This window comes from Rhinolophus sinicus, linkage group LG10 (genome assembly GCF_036562045.2).
Source record: "Rhinolophus sinicus isolate RSC01 linkage group LG10, ASM3656204v1, whole genome shotgun sequence".
Taxonomy (NCBI): domain Eukaryota; kingdom Metazoa; phylum Chordata; class Mammalia; order Chiroptera; family Rhinolophidae; genus Rhinolophus; species Rhinolophus sinicus.
The window spans coordinates 6,797,482-6,814,244 of record NC_133759.1 but is presented as its reverse complement, the minus strand read 5'-3'; the positions used below and the strand labels follow the sequence as shown (position 1 = coordinate 6,814,244).

General features: G+C 57.7%; 1 protein-coding gene across 1 annotated transcript; it reads right to left on the bottom strand.

Annotated features, from left to right (window-relative positions):
• Positions 1-94: 94 nt before the first annotated feature.
• On the bottom strand, positions 95-16,692 carry LOC109443471 (laminin subunit beta-2). The gene is made up of 35 exons (XM_074312349.1): positions 15,598-16,692; positions 15,431-15,516; positions 15,130-15,311; positions 14,830-14,944; positions 14,682-14,755; positions 14,391-14,579; positions 14,255-14,318; positions 12,687-12,886; positions 12,477-12,597; positions 12,211-12,399; positions 11,939-12,118; positions 11,694-11,806; positions 11,038-11,117; positions 10,798-10,954; positions 10,398-10,544; positions 10,082-10,240; positions 9,873-9,994; positions 8,700-8,820; positions 8,018-8,210; positions 7,789-7,932; positions 7,464-7,695; positions 7,222-7,385; positions 6,645-6,884; positions 6,332-6,552; positions 5,292-5,388; positions 4,476-4,857; positions 4,132-4,295; positions 3,697-3,953; positions 3,401-3,565; positions 3,151-3,289; positions 2,567-2,753; positions 2,345-2,486; positions 2,000-2,173; positions 1,641-1,797; positions 95-1,384 (listed from the first exon to the last, which is right to left on the bottom strand). Exons 1-35 carry the CDS (start codon positions 15,645-15,647, stop codon positions 1,251-1,253), a joined length of 5,541 nt encoding a protein of 1,846 aa, XP_074168450.1. The 5' UTR covers positions 15,648-16,692; the 3' UTR covers positions 95-1,250.
• Positions 16,693-16,763: the final 71 nt, after the last annotated feature.

Sequence of the window (16,763 nt, the reverse complement as noted above, 5' to 3'; positions counted from 1 at the left end):
GGAGCGGATCACTGGCAGGAGTGCAACATCATGTAGCGCTCCCCCTCCAAAAAGACCCTCATTCTAGAAGCCAGACCCAGACCAGCTTTCCTGCAAATCTTTATTGTGCCCCCATGCCCAGACCCCTGCAGAGCAAGGGGAAGGTAGGGGTTTGGGGCTTTAGGCCACAAGTCAAGGGACACACCAAGTGTGCTATGGCATGAGCAAAAGTGAGGAGTCTGCTCTTTGAGACCTCAAACAGCCCATGAAAGCTAATCTTTGTCCCCAGGGTCGTGGGTGCTGTGGAAGTTACGAGCAAATAGGTATTCAGTCCCAGGGATCCAGCATCAGCAGGGAATGGGAGGACCCACACTGGGCGTCAAGCACCTCTATTCAGGGATTTGGAAAGCTTTAGGACGCCCCACTCAAGGGACAAGACAAGATGGGGTTAGGGAGAGAGATAGAGAAAGGCCATCCCCTGCCCGAGGCATGGCCCCAGGGGTCTCCGCCTCCCTTAGTCATTACAGTGAGTAGGCACAAGAGGTTCTGTCTCAGTCGTCCGGTAAGAAATTGGGTGCTGCATTGCCAACAACAGACCAACAGGAGAAGCAGTGAGTGGATCCAGATCTTATAGCTCGTTATCCGCTCCGGACTTTCTGGCCTGCCGGAAGCGCTGAAGCCCAGGCTTGGAATGCGGGCTGCCGGCGATCGCTTGCCCCACCCAGGCCCCTGGGAGGGCGGCTGGGACCTCGACTTGGAAGATCTGTAGGGCTAGGTCGGGCTGGCTCTGTGGGGCCCGGTGCAGAGTACCCGGAGCTGTGGACCCAGGGGAGAAGCCTGGGGTTCTTTAGGGGAATCACCTGGCTTCACAAGGAGAGTCTGGGCAGGGGGTCAATCTGCTGAACTTGCAGTGTCTCTGGGAGTTACCCGTTATCTGCAGTAGGGGACCCCAGTCACCCTGGGGGTCATGTAGTCAACCTGGGGGTCTCAGGGATACTACAGGTGACTCAGAATTTTACATCACTCCGAGATAAGGAACTTGCAGGGTCAGGGTCACCAGATGGCCTCAGAGTTTTACATGATCTATCTAGTTTCTCAGGGTCGAGGGTCACTGAAGGACACCATGGGGTAACATGGCGGTCACTCAGGGTCAGTGGGCACTCAATCGGGTCTGTGGTCCCTCAAGGTCAGGCGATTCCTGGGTCACTCTGGGGTCACTTTGAGTCACCCAGGTAGTCCCACAATCCCTTTTTGGCGTCCATAGACAGCAGTCAGCAAGTGGCATATGCGGTGGCCCACAGCTGCATGTGCTCAAGCAGCTCTGCTGCCCGCTGCTCCAGGGCCCACAGGGTGGCCACCTTCTTGCCCAGTGCTTGCTCATTCTGCACCAGGCGGCTCTCCAACCCTAGGGATCAGTCATCTGAGCCAGGCTCTGAGCTCTGACCCTGGTCCTCATATCTGTCATGACCCTGACTCAGACCCCATCCCTAAATGAACTCTAACCCTAATCTACATTTGACCTCCTATTCTGAACTTTGACCCCAGCCCTGATCCCTACACAACTCTGGACTTGACCTGGACCTAGCCCTGACCCTCCCATACCATCCCTGTTGTGACCCTGCCCCACCTGGTCCCCACCCCACCATGGCCCAGCCACACACCCTCCAGGCGGCTCCAGCTGTTCTGCACCCACTTCAGCAGCTCTTGGGCCTCAGCTCGCGTTTGCTGTACTCTCTTTTCAGCGTCCTGCACCGTAGCCATCAGGCTGTATGTGCCCTCCTGCAACTCCGCCACACCTATCCGGGCCACCTGCATCTCCTAGAGAAGGACTGCACCTGAAACCTACCCCACCTAGACCCTACTGTCCCAAACACATCGTTGCCTAAGGTTCCTGGGGGGCAGGGGGTCTTAGAATGGAGACCCTGCCTCAGCCCAGTATAGCCCAGTCCCCACCTTAACCCCACTTCACCCTGTTCCAGAAGGGTCCCTGAGAGCCCAATGTCTACTGTTCCCATCTCACCTTGCCCAGGCCCCCAGCCAAGCCCATGGCCTGTGCTGCACGCTCCTCTGCCTCCTGGACCTGTCGCTGACTCAATGCCAGGCGAGTCCTGAGAGCTACAGCTGCACTGGACAGAAGCCCCAGGACTGGGGTCACATCTACTGCCAGTGTCACCCGGGCTAGGCGCCCTTCCACCTGAGGCAAAGGTCAGAGGATCACAGGGAGGTCAGCAACTAAGTAGAGTGTCTACATGGCAGCATCATGGGATCACAGCGGGTCACGGACCTCAGGGGGAGAATGGGGCCACAGCAGCAACTGAACAAGAGGTACGATACGAGGGAGCTGAGGGGTCCAAGGGGGAATCACCTCCTGTACACTGGCCTCCAGGCCTCCGAGTGTCTGTTTCACCACCTGGAGACCTTCCTCTGCAGCTCTTGCGTGAGTTCCCGCCTCAGCCAGCACACCCTGAACATCCAGCGCTTGGTCATGGGCCCAGGCTATACCCTCCCTGAAGGGCACAGATGATCAGGCGGGCATCCCTTTCCTCCCCACCCTCTGACTTCTGCCTCCAGCCTTCTGGCCCTTCACCTGGTCTCCTGTGCCTGACGGAGGACACTTTCAGCTCTGGGAAGCTCCCGGCCTCCGTCTGGTGCAGGGAAGGCACCCTGAATCTGATCCAGCAGAAGGGCAATGCCTGCTGCCCCACCCTGGGGAAGGGGCACTGCCAGCGCACGCCATGCCACCAGCTCCACACTCTTAGCATCTGCACCTTCATCTGTGGGGACCAGCGTAGGAATCTTGGATGTGAACTCTGACCCCTGACCCTAACTTCTTTCTCACTGACCCTGCCTCTGACACAAATGCATGGTGTGCTGGAAGCTTACAAGAGACAATTGTTACATTTTCAGAAATTTTGTGAATCAGATGTTAAATGGTAGGGAGACTCATCAGCCATGGTGGGATTACTTATATCATAGAAATTGACAAACACTAATCAGTTCCCTCTGAGCCCCAGCCAGTTGTGAAACATTTACCAGCGCACTAATGCTGCCATCTGACCCCTGGTCAGCCCTTCAGTGTATTCCTTATTCTGGAAGGAGTGTCATAGCAGTGACCTGGATACCTGCCTGCCCCTGCCCTCAGATGTGGACACACAACAAGCAGACATGTACCCAAGAGAAAACGCTGGATGACATGCACAGTTGCCTGCACAGGGGCCCTGGTGGCCACGCCCCAGGGCCCCCTGGCACGATGCCAGATCTCCTGAGCCTGGATTCCCGTGGAGCTTGCTGTGGCCTGGATTTGCTGCAGCTGGTGGGCGGGGTTCAGATATGGAATGTGTCTCCAGCAATCCCATGGCTAAGCCATGGTCCCCTGTGACTCCCCCCAAAGCTCCCATCCGTGGCCACCATGGTTTTGTACCAGTTGCTGACGCTGCTCCAAGGCTGTGATTGCTATGTCCAGGCTATAGGAGGAGTTACGGGAGGCAACCAGAGCCCACTGGGCAGTGGGCAGCGTCCCAGAGCAAGAGGGAACACCACAGGGTAGAGGAACACAGGCCAGCCCAGGTCCCTGACCCCTACATTCCTGCAAACAAGATAGGGGATCCAGAATGCACATTTCAGATTCCCTTTGCCTTTTGCCCTCCACCCAGGTTACTCCTAGGAGAGAATCCTCGCCTTGGCAAAACCCCCACAGTGATCCATATCTCCACCCACCACTCCAGCTTTGACTAGGAGTCCCAGAAGCTGTGGGTGCAGCATCTGGACCCTGTTGACCAGCCCCTTCAGCTTCAACTCCCACACAGCTGTCCCTATAGGCTGGGCTGTCCCCCGTAGCAGCTGCTCCGTCCACCGCCGGGCCTCTCGGGCCTGTCCCAGGATGCTGTCTGGTCCTCCAAGTGTGGCCACTGTCTGGGCTCCAAGCATGGCCTCCTGGGAAAGCAGGGCAGCTGAAGAGACCTGGGCCTCAGCATCTGCAGAAGATGGGAGGGATAGACAGAGGGGTGGCTTAGGGCTCCACTGGCTGAGGCAGGGCCAATCAACCTCCTGGGTCCCCCAGGTATGTAAGCAAGGGCACCTGATCCCCTCCTCCTGACCCAACCTAGCCCCTGCCCTCTCCTGCTGCCCACCCACACGTCCATATGGCCTCACCTTGGATTCTGGTGGCCCTCCTGGGCCAAGCCAAGCCCTTGACACAGGCTAGCTCCCGGGATAATTCTTCCAGACGTTCACATTGCCCCCTAACCCGCAGCTCTCTTTCTGCCACAACCTGTCCTGTGGCCCCCAGTGTCTGGGCCAGAGTAGTCATTTCCCTCCTGTGGGAAGAGGGAGCAACAGCATGGCTGGAGATGTCCTCTCCTCCATGAGTCCTCACTCAACAAAACCCACCTGACTCCCACACCCAGGACTCTGACAGGCCAACCTGTGACCCTCTGAATCCCTCATTCTGGGAAGCTGGCTGGAGACCTCCTCCCTACTGACCCCAGACCCCTTGCCTGAGTCCAGCTATCCACTCGGTAAGTTGCTGCAGGGTGCCCACAGTGGGTGAAGGCGATTCCAGGAGCGCCTGTGCCTGGTGGAGTACCCCCTCCAGGGCCTGCAGGTGTCCGCCTCGGACCCTAGCACTCCAGCCAGGCAGCCCCTGGCATAGGGCAGCCACCTCTAGGGCCATCGCTTCCAGCTGCAGCTGGAGTAGAGCCAGATGTTGGTCCCAGGAGGTGAAACAGGTTGGGCAGGACGTGCAGTGTGGGAAGCCACCTCTGGAGCCACGGGCACATGCCTGGCACCTCGGCCCTGAGATGCCCTCTCTGCAGAGGCAGGCACCTGTGTATGGGTCACAGCTGGGAGAGATGGAGCCCTGTGGGTCGCAGGCACAGGCTGTGGGGGAGAGACAGGGTCAGGGCAGGAAGAAGGGAGCACTTGCCCTGGCCTAAGCCACTGCTCAGATCTGCCATGGGCCCTGGCATCTACCCTGGCCAGAGAGGCCATACTGCATGGCAGCCTTTGGGCAGGAAAACAGCACAGGGATGCAGAGGCTCTATAGCCCAGTCAGGGGTCAACTAGGGTCAAGGACTGGCAGGTGGGGTCAGGAAAGAGCCACAAATGTGTCCTCTGCAGGCATACTCCACCCGGTTTTGCCAACACTGTTTCCCTACAGCTGTTTTCACAAGTCTTTCTTGAAGTTTTGGAGCAGTGATCAGCATGCTATACTCTCCCTCAGGAAAACCCCACGCTCCCCTGCTGCTCCACACCCAGTGGCCCCTTCACGGCAGCCTTGCCCATGGTGGTGGTTCACGTGCATGCCCCCTCACCTCTGCACTCCTGCTCCGGGTCACCCCAGTACCCATCCTGACACCTGGAGCATGTGCGGCCCCCAAATCCTGCCCGGCAGGGACACTGACCCGTGACCTGAGAGAAAAGCATGCAGACCCGTCAGCAGGAACAAAAAGGCTCCTCTGGGAGACGGAGAAGATACGGGGGCTCAGAGGCAGCACATGCTCGCCGAGCACACCGTCTTCCCCTCTGAGCCCTGCTCCGGCTACTGGCACATCCACACCTGCACTTGGCTGCTCCCTGCTTCCTCTCGCCTGACCCCCTTGACCAGCCCCACCTCCCCACTTTGCCAGCCTTGCCTCCCATAGACTCTCTGGGTTCTCAACTTATGACCTGCGGTCCTTTGCACCTCTTGAACACCCCAGTCTCCATACACTCACTCCCATGCCTCCGTCACCCCAGCTCTTACCCTCTCCTCACCAAGGATGCAAGAACACGTCATGCCTCATCTCATTCAGTGGCCCACCACTCTCCTGGAAACATTCGCTTCCCGTGGCCATCCCTCTCTCCTGTACCAGCTCTCCATCCTAACCCTCTGCCTGTGTCTCCTCAGTCTCCTTCCCAGCACCCCTCAACCCCCACCGCCATGCCCATTCCACACACCCACACCGGCAGTCCCCTGGGCGCAAGGCACTGCCTTGGAAGCCAGGCCTGCAGTGGGCACAGCCAGGGCCATGGCTGTGGTGTAGACAGCGCTGGCAGTGCCCGCTGTGGGGGGTCGCAGGCAGCAGGATCACGGGGATCAGCCATGACCTACACACGGGGGTTCACCTATACACTAACGCATGGGTTAGGGCACATGCAGGCTCCTGTCTGCTCTCCCCAGGCCCCGCCACTAGCTCAGTTAATGTCACACAAGAACAGAGATTCACAGAGCTGCTTGCAGCCACACATACACCAGTGCTGGTGGTCATGTGAATACTCACACCAGCCATGAGTTACAACCTGTCATAGGCACACACCCATTCACTCACACCTGGACACCGCCACGTGCTATGTGCAACATGAGCTCACTCACCGGGTGACACACCAGCTGCAAAGTGTGTTGGGCATGGCAGCTGCAGGGCTCACAGCCCCGGGGCCCTCCCAGGTTCCAGAAGAGGGGGGCACAGCGGCTACAGTCCCGCCCCAGTGTGTGGGGGCGGCAGGGGCACTGCCCGCTGACCTGGTTGCAGAAGCAGGCTTCAGCCCTAGATGGGCACCTAGCAGGAACAGTGCCGCGGGGGTCACAGCTGCAGCCTAGGAATAGGAAGGGCTTGGCAGCAACAGAGGAACAAGAACCTACCCACCCACCTGGGATGTCCCCACCCACCCCACCCACACACACTCACGCCGGCAGCCCCCTGGGCGCAAGGCACTGCCATGGAAGCCAGGCCTGCAGTGGGCACAGCCAGGGCCATGGCTATGGTGTAGACAGCGCTGGCAGTGCCCGCTGTGGGGGTCGCAGGCAGCAGGATCATGGGGATCAATATTGTTGTTGCACTGGCAGGGTCGGCATGGACTCCTTCTGGGGTCTCCTCCTGGCCAAGGGCGCCCAAAGTAGCCAGAGGAACAGCGGTCACAGCGGGGGCCTGGAGAGGATTGGGGTATATGTAGATTGTCTCAAGCGTCTTTCTGGAACTCTGGGGGCAATGGGTCCCTGAAACCCAGCCAGAAAGTCTAAGGTCTAGCCAGGAGGGCAGAGAACACAATAGCTATGTTATGGCCCATCTTCCTGGCTTCCAAATTCCATGCCTGTAATTCCTCACATTTGATCCTCCCTCCCCCTAATGGGAATCCCTTGAGGAGAGGTACCCAACCTGCAGCTCAACATACAGATGGCACTGGCAAAGATTCGCCTCGTGGACCTGAGTGGATTATAAACAAGAGAGCAGGTCCGTAGGTTTGCCACTGCCAACCATGCCTCACCTGCATAGCCAGGTGCACAGAGGCACAGGACACGTCCACTTGCACTGTCCACATGGCAGGAAGTCCCGTGATAGAAGCCAGAGCCAGGGTGACCAGGACAGAGGCAGGGCCGGCATTGCTGGCCTGAGCCCAGGGTGGGGTCTCCGTAGTAGCCGTCCAAGCACCTGGGGCAGGAGCACATGGAATGGAGCCTGGCCCACTCATTCTAATTCCCACCCAACCCTTCCAGTGGCAGGGCTCACCTCTCACAGTGCCGGCCTATTGTGGCTCCATGGCAGGCCTGGCAGATGCCTGTAAGTGGGTGGCACAACTCTGCATGCCCATTACAGGCACAGGGCTGGCAGTGTGGGAAACCCCATCGGCCAGGGAGGCAGCGATCACAGCGGCGACCAGCAAGGCCTGCCCGGCATGTGCACTGCCCACTCATAGGGTTACAGATGGCACTGGTGGCACCCTTGGAGTGGCAGTGGCACTCTGTGGGGAATGATAGGGTGATCAAGCCATGCAGAGAAAGGATATGGCTGGTCCCAGACCCCATACCCACACCCACTGACCCTGAAGGCTCACCACTGCAGCCAGTGGGACCGAAGCCATATGTTCCAGGCATGCAGTGGTCACAGGTACGACCAATGATGTTAGGACGGCAGGGGCACTTCCCACCCAGCAGGGCACACTCAGTGCTCAGTGAACCCTGGGGGTGGCACTCACAGGCTAGCAGGAAAAAGGAGAAGATCAGACAAGCCTCATGGTGCCTCCTGTAACCCCTATCCTGCAGCCCCCAGGGGCACACACTCACGGAGGCCACCCCCGTGGAGCAGAGCCGAGATGCTGCAGACAAGGCGGGCACAGGCCTCAGCCATGGTGCTAGAGAGGCCCGTCCTCGCTGCATCCAGGCAGCCCGCTTTGTGCAGCTCCTGCAAGCGCCCTGTGGCCCCGGGGTCCATGGATCTCAGCCCAGGCAACTCCTTCACTCGTGGCAGGAGCACAATCTGGTAGGAGGGTGGAGGGTGGCAGGCAGGGGGGCAACGAGCCAAGCCCCACTCACGAACACCTATTACCCTTCTTGCATAGGCCCTCACAACCTCTCCCAGCCTTTTTCTTATTTTTCTTTTGAGTCTGTTTCTCCCTCCCCTCCAATGCCCCCAGTCTAGTCCAGGCCATGCCACTTGTCTCATTGCAGCAGCCTCCTCCTAACAATCTATTCTTCCCATGTCTCTTCCCTGCTCAAGTCCTTTCCACAGTTCCCCACTGCCCCAGGATAAAGGCTAAGCCCCTCTCCTAGCCCACAGCATCCTGTAAGGTCCCTGTCTATTCTCACCTCCTCTCTGGCATGTGCTTTTCTCATCTGGCTCCTCCTCCCACTTGCCTCAGTCCTCTTGGTACAACTCCAGACGCCTGAGACCCCCGTTTCCCAGCCTGCAATGGCCTGCTATGATTTATTCTACCCCCAATGTGGGGTGGAGCCCCTAGGATCTCACCGAATCCAGAAGGATGGTGCTCGCCTCAGGCCTGTGCACAGCTTTGGTCCGCCATAGCCGCAGGGTCATGGAGTAGCGTGTTCCCGGTTCAAAGCAGAAAGGCCTGGATAGAACCACAGCTCTACAGGGAGTAGGGGAGAGGAGGAAGGGTGGGGTAAGGAGGTCATAATCATGTGGTCCCAGGGTGCCCCATTTCCGTTATGCAATTATTGGATCCAACATTTCACCATATGAGCACATAGAAAATGACCAGTTTCTTAAATCCTGCTCCATTTTAAATTAAGTCCCTGTTTCAATTGTTCTTTGACGTGATGATACTGTGTTTCCCCAAGAATAAGACCTAGCCAGACCATCAACTCTAATGCGTCTTTTGGAGCAAAAATTAATATAAGACCCAGTCTTTTTCTTTTTTTTTCTTTTTTCCCCTTCTTTCACCTCCCCCCCCCCGCCCCAAACTCCGGTTCAAGCAATTGTGTCTCAGTCTAGTTGTGTAGGACACAGCTCCCTGGTCCATGCTGGTATTATGAGCCTTGTGCTCCTTGCCCCCCCCCCCCCGGCTGAGGCAGTCAGTCGCCCATCGTCAGTGCTCAGGCTGGTTGCCGGCCACTAACACTGGCCACCAGCCTTTCCTGGCATCACACAGCAGCCCACAGCAGCCCACGGCAGCACACGGCAGCACACGGTAGCACACGGCAGCACACAGCAGCACACAGCAGCACACGGCAGCACACGGCAGCACACAGCAGCACACAGCAGCACACGGCAGCCCAGCTCCAGGGAGAGCCATTGTTCACAATCTTAGCTGTAGAGGGTGCAGCTCACTGGCCCTCATGGGATTCGAACCGGCAACCTTGGCCTTAGGAGCACAGCGCTCCAACCACCTGAGCCACTTGGCTGGCCCCTTATTTTAATATAAGACCAGTCTTACTTTACTATAAGACTGGGTATGATATAATAAATTAATATAATATAATATAATAATATAATACCGGGTCTTATATAAGATTTGCTCCAAAAGACGCATTAGAGCTGATGGTCCAGCTAGGTCTTATTTTCGGGGAAACACAGTATTCCATACTGGGAATTTTCCATGTTGTTTCTACTGGGTGTTGTTTCAAATGTATTGGCAACATAATAGGGTCTTGGTACTGGGAGTCATAGGGTCCTGCCTACCTGTGTGCATGGGTCAAGGTCGCCTGGAACAGCTGCTCTGAGGGCAGCAGATGGGCACAGCGAGCGCTGCTGGGCAGTGACTGGGCACGGACCCTGACTAATGCCTGCCAGTCTTCAGGTGCCTAGGGTCAAGGGTCAGCAGTCACAGAAATGCCCCTACCCACCACCCAGTACCACCCATCCACCTGCCTGGCACTCATGCCACTGACCTGGGTCTCATAGCGTAAGACAATGTCATATTCCAGGGCATGAGGCACTGTGGGAGCCAGCAGAGAGAGGCCAGCTCCATCAACCACACGTGCAAAGTCCCAGCCAGTCCACAGTGCAGAGCCAGCTCCTGGATGCAGGGGCACGGGCTCTTCTGGGACCTGGATGCGAGACACAGACTCCCAGGCTCAGACCACTCCAGGACCGAGGATCCTCTCAACACTTAGGTTCCCTTCCCTCAAGATCCCCAGGGCTTGGGCCCAGTCCCTACTAAGACCCTAGAACCAGGGACCCTAGCCCACTCTGTAGCCTCCTCACCTTGGGCAGCTGGTGGCTGTAACGGGCCCGTCTAGCAGGGTAGAGGGCACATCGAGGGTCACGCTGTCTCCGAAGTCGGGGCCAGAGCCAACCAGGGGAGGTCCCTGGGGCTTGTGTACAGTTGGGAGGAGCAGGCCAGGGGCCTCCCTGGGGGCAAGTGGGATATCAGTGTCCTCCAACGTTCTGGCCCTATCCTCTCCTACACTGTCTTGGGAATATGGGCTCTGCCTAAGACACCAAACCTCTGACCATGCTGACACCCCCCACCTGGACTTCCTCACCTTCTAACCCTGCCCAGACTCTTCTTCCAACTAGCTCTCTTTGGACACTCCCTCCTTCCCCTGAGCTCCAAGGGCTGAGCCTTGATTTCCTCCCACCTCTGACCGTCCTGGACACGTACAGGCAGCTGGGGGTCAGCTGGCTGGAGGCCCTGGCCAAGCTCCGCTTCAGCAGTGGCCTGGTCAAGGGCAGCACAGAAGTGCCCAGATTGGAGTTCATTGCAGCGGCGGCCATGAAGATGGGGGCGGCACAGACAGAGGCCCTCCCCTGCAGAACACCTGAGTGAGCATGGGGACAGGAAGAGGACAGAATCAACACCCAGTTTTTGCCACTTGCCCTACCCCCAGGCCCTGCCTTGTACCTGTTGCTGTAGGCACCCCCAAAGTCACAGTCACAGGGCCGGCAGCCTAGAGAGTCACTGCTCAGACCCCAGAACTCGGGCTGTAAGAGAGCAGGGGGGTGGAGGAAGGACAGGAAGAGCTGGACAGGAAGAGGAGGGTCAGGGGCCTGGGACTGCCTGTTGCAGGAAAGGGGCTGGGTACAGGGTTTGAATGCTCCTCTGCCTGAGGCGGAGAGGGCAGAGGAGACCCTGGTGTAATGCCTGCATTGCTTCATGGACGGGAGGTAAGCGGCAAGAAGAGGACACTGCCAGGGTTAAAACAAAAGTTAAACGAAGGATTTGTAATGTTTGAGGGACGGCAAGAAGGGGATGGTGTTGTTCCTTGGACTAAGTCTTCCTTCAAACACGTTGGCTGTGAAACACCTTTCAACCCAGTATATAATACTGCTGGATCTCGTTTCATTGCTTTTCCTTCTGTTTCCAAAGCTCCCACCTGAGGGCATATGCTGGGTCAGCTGGCCAAGGTGCCACTGACCTGGTGACCAGGTCAGGAAGCGGCACCACCTCATGTGCCAGGCCCACTTTACAATCACACTGATTATAGCCTTATACCTGTCAGCTTCTAGAAGCTCAGGACCCAAGATCAAGGTCAAATCAGAAGGTCGGTCAAGGCTCACCAGACAACGGCTGCAGTCCCGTCCAGAAACAAAGCGTTTGCAATGACAGGCACCGCTGGAGGGATCACAGGCCTGAGTGCCAGGGACCCGGCCCCGGGGGTCGCACCTGCAGGCTAAGGCACAAGGCTCTCAGGGTGCTCATGGGACTGCTGCAGGGGTAGGGGGGCGCATGTGTTATCAGGGCAGTGATTGGGGGCAGAGCAAGGAGGACATAGGGGTGGGGGTCCACTCTCAGGGTCACTCACGCTGGCAGCCCTCTGACTGGGTAACGCTCAGACCATAGTGATTGGGCCGGCAGGAGTCACAGCGCTGGCCCCAGACGTTTACTTTGCAGCGACACTGCCCAGAGAGGAGGCCACGGGTCTCATCTGTGTGTGTATCACATAAACCACCTTCCAGGGTACCCATAGGGTCACAGTCACAGGCTGGATCAGGGGTCAGAGTGAGGACAGTTAGGTCAGACGTCACCGTGGAGTGGAAGGATAGGCGGGGTCAGGGTTGGGATCGCAGGGCTCACGTTTGCAGGAGTGAAGGGAACGGGGATCTTCCCGTGGATCTCGGTGGAAGAAGAGCTGGCAGAGCTCACAGTGGCTCCCAGCTGTGTTATGCTGACATGCGTCACACACACCTCCACTCACATTGCCAGATGCCAGATAAAGGGCCATGTCAAAGTGACAACTGCGGGCATGCCCATGGCACTCACATTCTGGGGAAGAACAAGGAAGGTGGATATGGAGTGAGCTGACCCACGGCACGTATGGCCTGACAGAGTAGGGCACCTACCCCGGCAGGCGTGGGAGTGCCCAGGCTCTGCTGCGTGCCATGGGTGATCCTGGTACAGGTCTTGGCAGAGCTCACAGTGGGTACCAGCTGTGTGGTGGCGGCAGACACAAAGGCCATGCACCTGGCAGGAAGGAGGACACGACAAGTCTGCCCCAGTTCCCCAGTTTGCCCACCCCACCAGCCACAGGAAGACCTTCCCGTGGGGCTCACCATGCCTTCCACATTGGCTGGTGCCCCAGGTACGGGCCTGCACTCAGAGGCATGGCCATGGCACAGGCAGCTGCCTTGGGCCACGAGCTCATAGAGGGCGTAGTAGTAGAAGGGGTGTCCCGTGAGGCCCCCCGGGGGCCTGTCACCCAGTGTGTGCAGCTTGGAAAAGTTCACACGGAGGTTAGTCACACGGAGGAACTCTAGAGACAGATTGTGGGACCTCATGTGCGTTGGTCGTCATTCCTCCATGGCAGGGATGGAGGGGAAGGAATCGGGGGTGGGAGGTCCCTCCCCTCTCCCCTCTGCGTCATTGCAGCCACCTCCTCCCACCCCCTGCTGTCAGAGTCCCACTGATCCCTGGACAGAACATTTTAGGATGATCACAGCCTAATGGTGATAATTCCGCCTCTGCGCTGCTCCGGCCCTGATGTCTCTCCTGAGCTGCGACCTACACATCCCACTACTTCCTGGACACCCCGTTCTGGCCTCTCTAGATATTTGAAACCTGCTTCCCCAGTGCTGTAAAGGATTGCATTCCCCAGCTCATCACCCAAACTAGAAATCAGCCTATCATCCAAACCACATAAGGTATTAGCTTGTTTGCTTATTTGTCAACTGTCTCATTTTGATGTCGGCTCCAAGAAGACAGGAACCTTGTCTATCTGTTCCCCACTGAGCAGTGCTCAGGTGCCTGGCACACAGTGGGACTCGATGGGCACTCGTTAAATGTACACATGGATAGATGGGTCCACAGCTCCTCTTTCTGCTTCACACTTAAGTCAGTTACCAGGCCAAGTCTATTTTCTGTATCTCTCCCTTATCAGGTCTCCCCTTTCTCCTGATCAAAGGAACAAGCGCCAGTTGCTTGGAGACCTAGTGTGGAGCTCAGGGTGAGCACTTGGTAATCACCAGTCAAGGAGGGTGGAGAACGTAGAGAAAAAGCTACTTTGGGGTCTGTCCTCCTGCTGTGGACATTCATCATCCTGGCCGGGCTCGGGGCTGCCCTGTTGGATTATGTTGAATCTCTGTCCTTGAACAAAGACTCGGCTTTACAAGAGGTCACACCCAGAGACACCTCGGCGCCACCTAGAGGTAGCTGCCGGGATGCAGGGCACTAACTAAGGCCAGGATAATCCATCAAGTGGGAGGGTAATGACAGGGGGGGACCAAGACTCCGCGCAGTGATGGAGGCTCACAAAGGAGTGAATTGAGGTACAGTGATAGGAGCAGAGATATGGGGGACAGTGTCGGGGGCTGGCATGGAGAGCAGTGATGGGGACCACAACAGGGCCTCACAAAGGAGTTCAATGATGGGGCAGAGATGGAAACTGCTATTCATGACAGTCCCTATGCACTGGGCACAGGTATGGGGAACAATGATGGGACAGAAATGGGGGCCATACCAGGGACCACAATAGAGGACCATGATGGGGCAGAGCTGGGGGACTGAGCTGGCTTGCCTACCACCCTGCCCCACCGGTACACACACCCAGGCAGGGCTTCACCTCCCCGCAGCATCTGACTCTCCTGACACACAGGGAGTACAGGATTGGCTGTGGGATGATTACCCTGAATCTTGGGGTTGTTCGGGTTCTCCACCAGAATGGCTGGGTCCAGGGCTTTGAAAACTACCTGAGAGGAAGAAGCAAGCCTGAGCCTCTGGCTTCACCCCACGGCCCAACCCCCCCCTCCTCTGGGCCTAACCTCGCCCTCAGTGGAAGGCTCCATGTCCGAGTAACGCTGGTCACAGACGAGGTCATTAACACTGTGGCCAGGGGCAGGAGGGATCCCTGGAAAGAGGCCTGAGCAGTTGTGGGCAAAGTATCGGTATACGTGCCAGGAGTGGCCATGGTCCACTGAGCGCTCAAGGAGCAGTGCTGCTGGGCGGAATGTCTGGGGACAGGAGAGGGTCCTTGGGTCACCAGGGGCAAGCATCACTGGTAGCCATCAGGTTAGGAGGCACAGAGCAAACCTTTATGTGGGGCACTGGGTCACCTTGAAAGTCATGATGAGATGGGTGAAGTAGAAGGCACCCTCTAGGTCTAGCTGGATGGTAACGTTCTCAACACCTGTAAGCACAAGGCCTGGTCAGTGACCAGGCCCTGACCTCAGACCCCACATATAAGCACGACAACACCCTCACCGCTCTCTGCTTGCCACCACGTCTTGTTGCCATCAGGACCACTCCGGGAGATCACATTCTCAATGCCATGGCCTCCCCTTCCCCGAGAGTCACAAAAGAAGCACTTCTCAGAGTCCTGGGGGAGTGCCCAAGGAGATAGATCAGGCAGGAGGTACATGGTCAGTCCCCCCCACCCCCCGCTCCAAAACGTCACAGCACAGTCCTCTCCCTCTAGTCCCCAGCAATGACCTGAAATCCCACAGGGCAGAACCTCCCAGGAAAACTAAGATACCATGTCCAGAGCCCTCAGCCTCCTCCCACCTGTAGGTGACTGACAACGCAGTAGGGCTCAGGGCCTTGGAGTCCACAGGTCGATGAGGTTCGAAGGCTCTGGCCACGGCCAACAATCAGGTTGCCAGTGGGGGGGTAGCAGATGCTGCTTGAGCAGCCGGGAGGGGGAAGCATGTCTGGCACCTCCTGGGTAATTGTTCTGGGAGCCTGGACTGGGAGGAGCAGGGCCTGAGTTGAGATCCGAGGGGTACCCCCCCACCCCACCCCACAGGGAGCCCTGGAAATTTCTTTCCCCTCTGGACCGCTCTCAGGGAAAGAGCCAATCTCTCACCCATTGGTGGTGGCAGCAGCAGTAGGACCGAAAGGAAGGGGCCTAACCCAGCTGGGGGTCCTGAGCGGTGGGAGCTGGAATCAGGCCTGAGAGAGAGGAGGCAGTGGGCCCCACGCTGGGCTGCCCTTGCAGAGCTGTGTGGCCCTCAGCTCATTCCCCATACTTACATGGTTGACGAAAGCAGAGATAAGGCGCATGCAGGTTGTGGGGCCACCATGCAGCTGGGAGCAAGGGAAACCAATGGAGGCTGAACCCAGGGGAAAGATTAGTAACAGCCACCAGATAGGGGTGGGGAGGGCCACCAAGAAACGAGCAGAAGCAGAGCTTCTTTGCAGGTCCGCCATCCAAGGCAGCTGGGGCTAGTGGGGCCAGGGTTCAGACTAACCCACAGACACAGAAAAGATCTTATTCTCATTCAAATGAGGTTCCCACCCCCAGCACTGAAAGGCTGTGTCTCTCCAGGAGCCTCTGGGGAATGTATCCCCCTCCCTGCCAGCCCCAGCCACTGCTTTTCAGGCTGGGCAGCCAGCAAAGGACTGGCAGATGGGCAGGGAACAAGTTTTGTTCAGGGCTTAAAGCCCAGCCCCCTCTCTAAGGCAGGAAGAGCTGATAAAGTCTGAAACATACAGGTCCGTCGGGAGGCATGATGAGGCTGGACCTGGGAATAGACAGAGCACATGGAACCCAGGCAGAAAGCACTGCTGATGGAGGCAGTCTGGACACTCACCTGGCTCAGATACCACAGTACCCCACCCATCCAAGGAGAAAATCCCTTGGTCAGAGAAGACTCTGTGGCCCTACAACCCAGAGCTCTGGCCCCCGACTCAAACCCAAACCCCCTGCGGCAAACTGGGGAAGTTGAGGTTAGTCACTCTCCTGGAAGGAGCAGAGGGGAGAGGCAGAGGCATGTCAGCCATTTGAGGGCTGGCCCTGGCCCTGACAAGCCCAGGCAAACCCTTAGGGTTTCAGCCAGAGCAGGCTGGCAAAGGCCAGGCTGTCTGCACGGCCTCTGGGGAGCAAGGCCTCTGGGGAGCAGTACAAAACCCCCTTCCCTGGCCTAAAAACGTTTAGGGTGCAAGGTTCCCTGCACAGCCACCTATTGTCCTCCTGCATGGGGCCTATCTGGGTAACAAACCAGGGCAGCCCCAAGGGGAGGTGTCCCATCTGAGTGGCTCTGTCCCTACACTCAGGGGCTACCTCTCACATACCCAGAGGCCAGCAACTCCAGAGGGGCCTGGAAGCTGCCCCTTCACACCAACCCATCACTCACACTGATGACCTGCTCCCAGCTACCAGGACCCTCTGGCAGCCCTCTTGCTGGGGCTACTGTTCC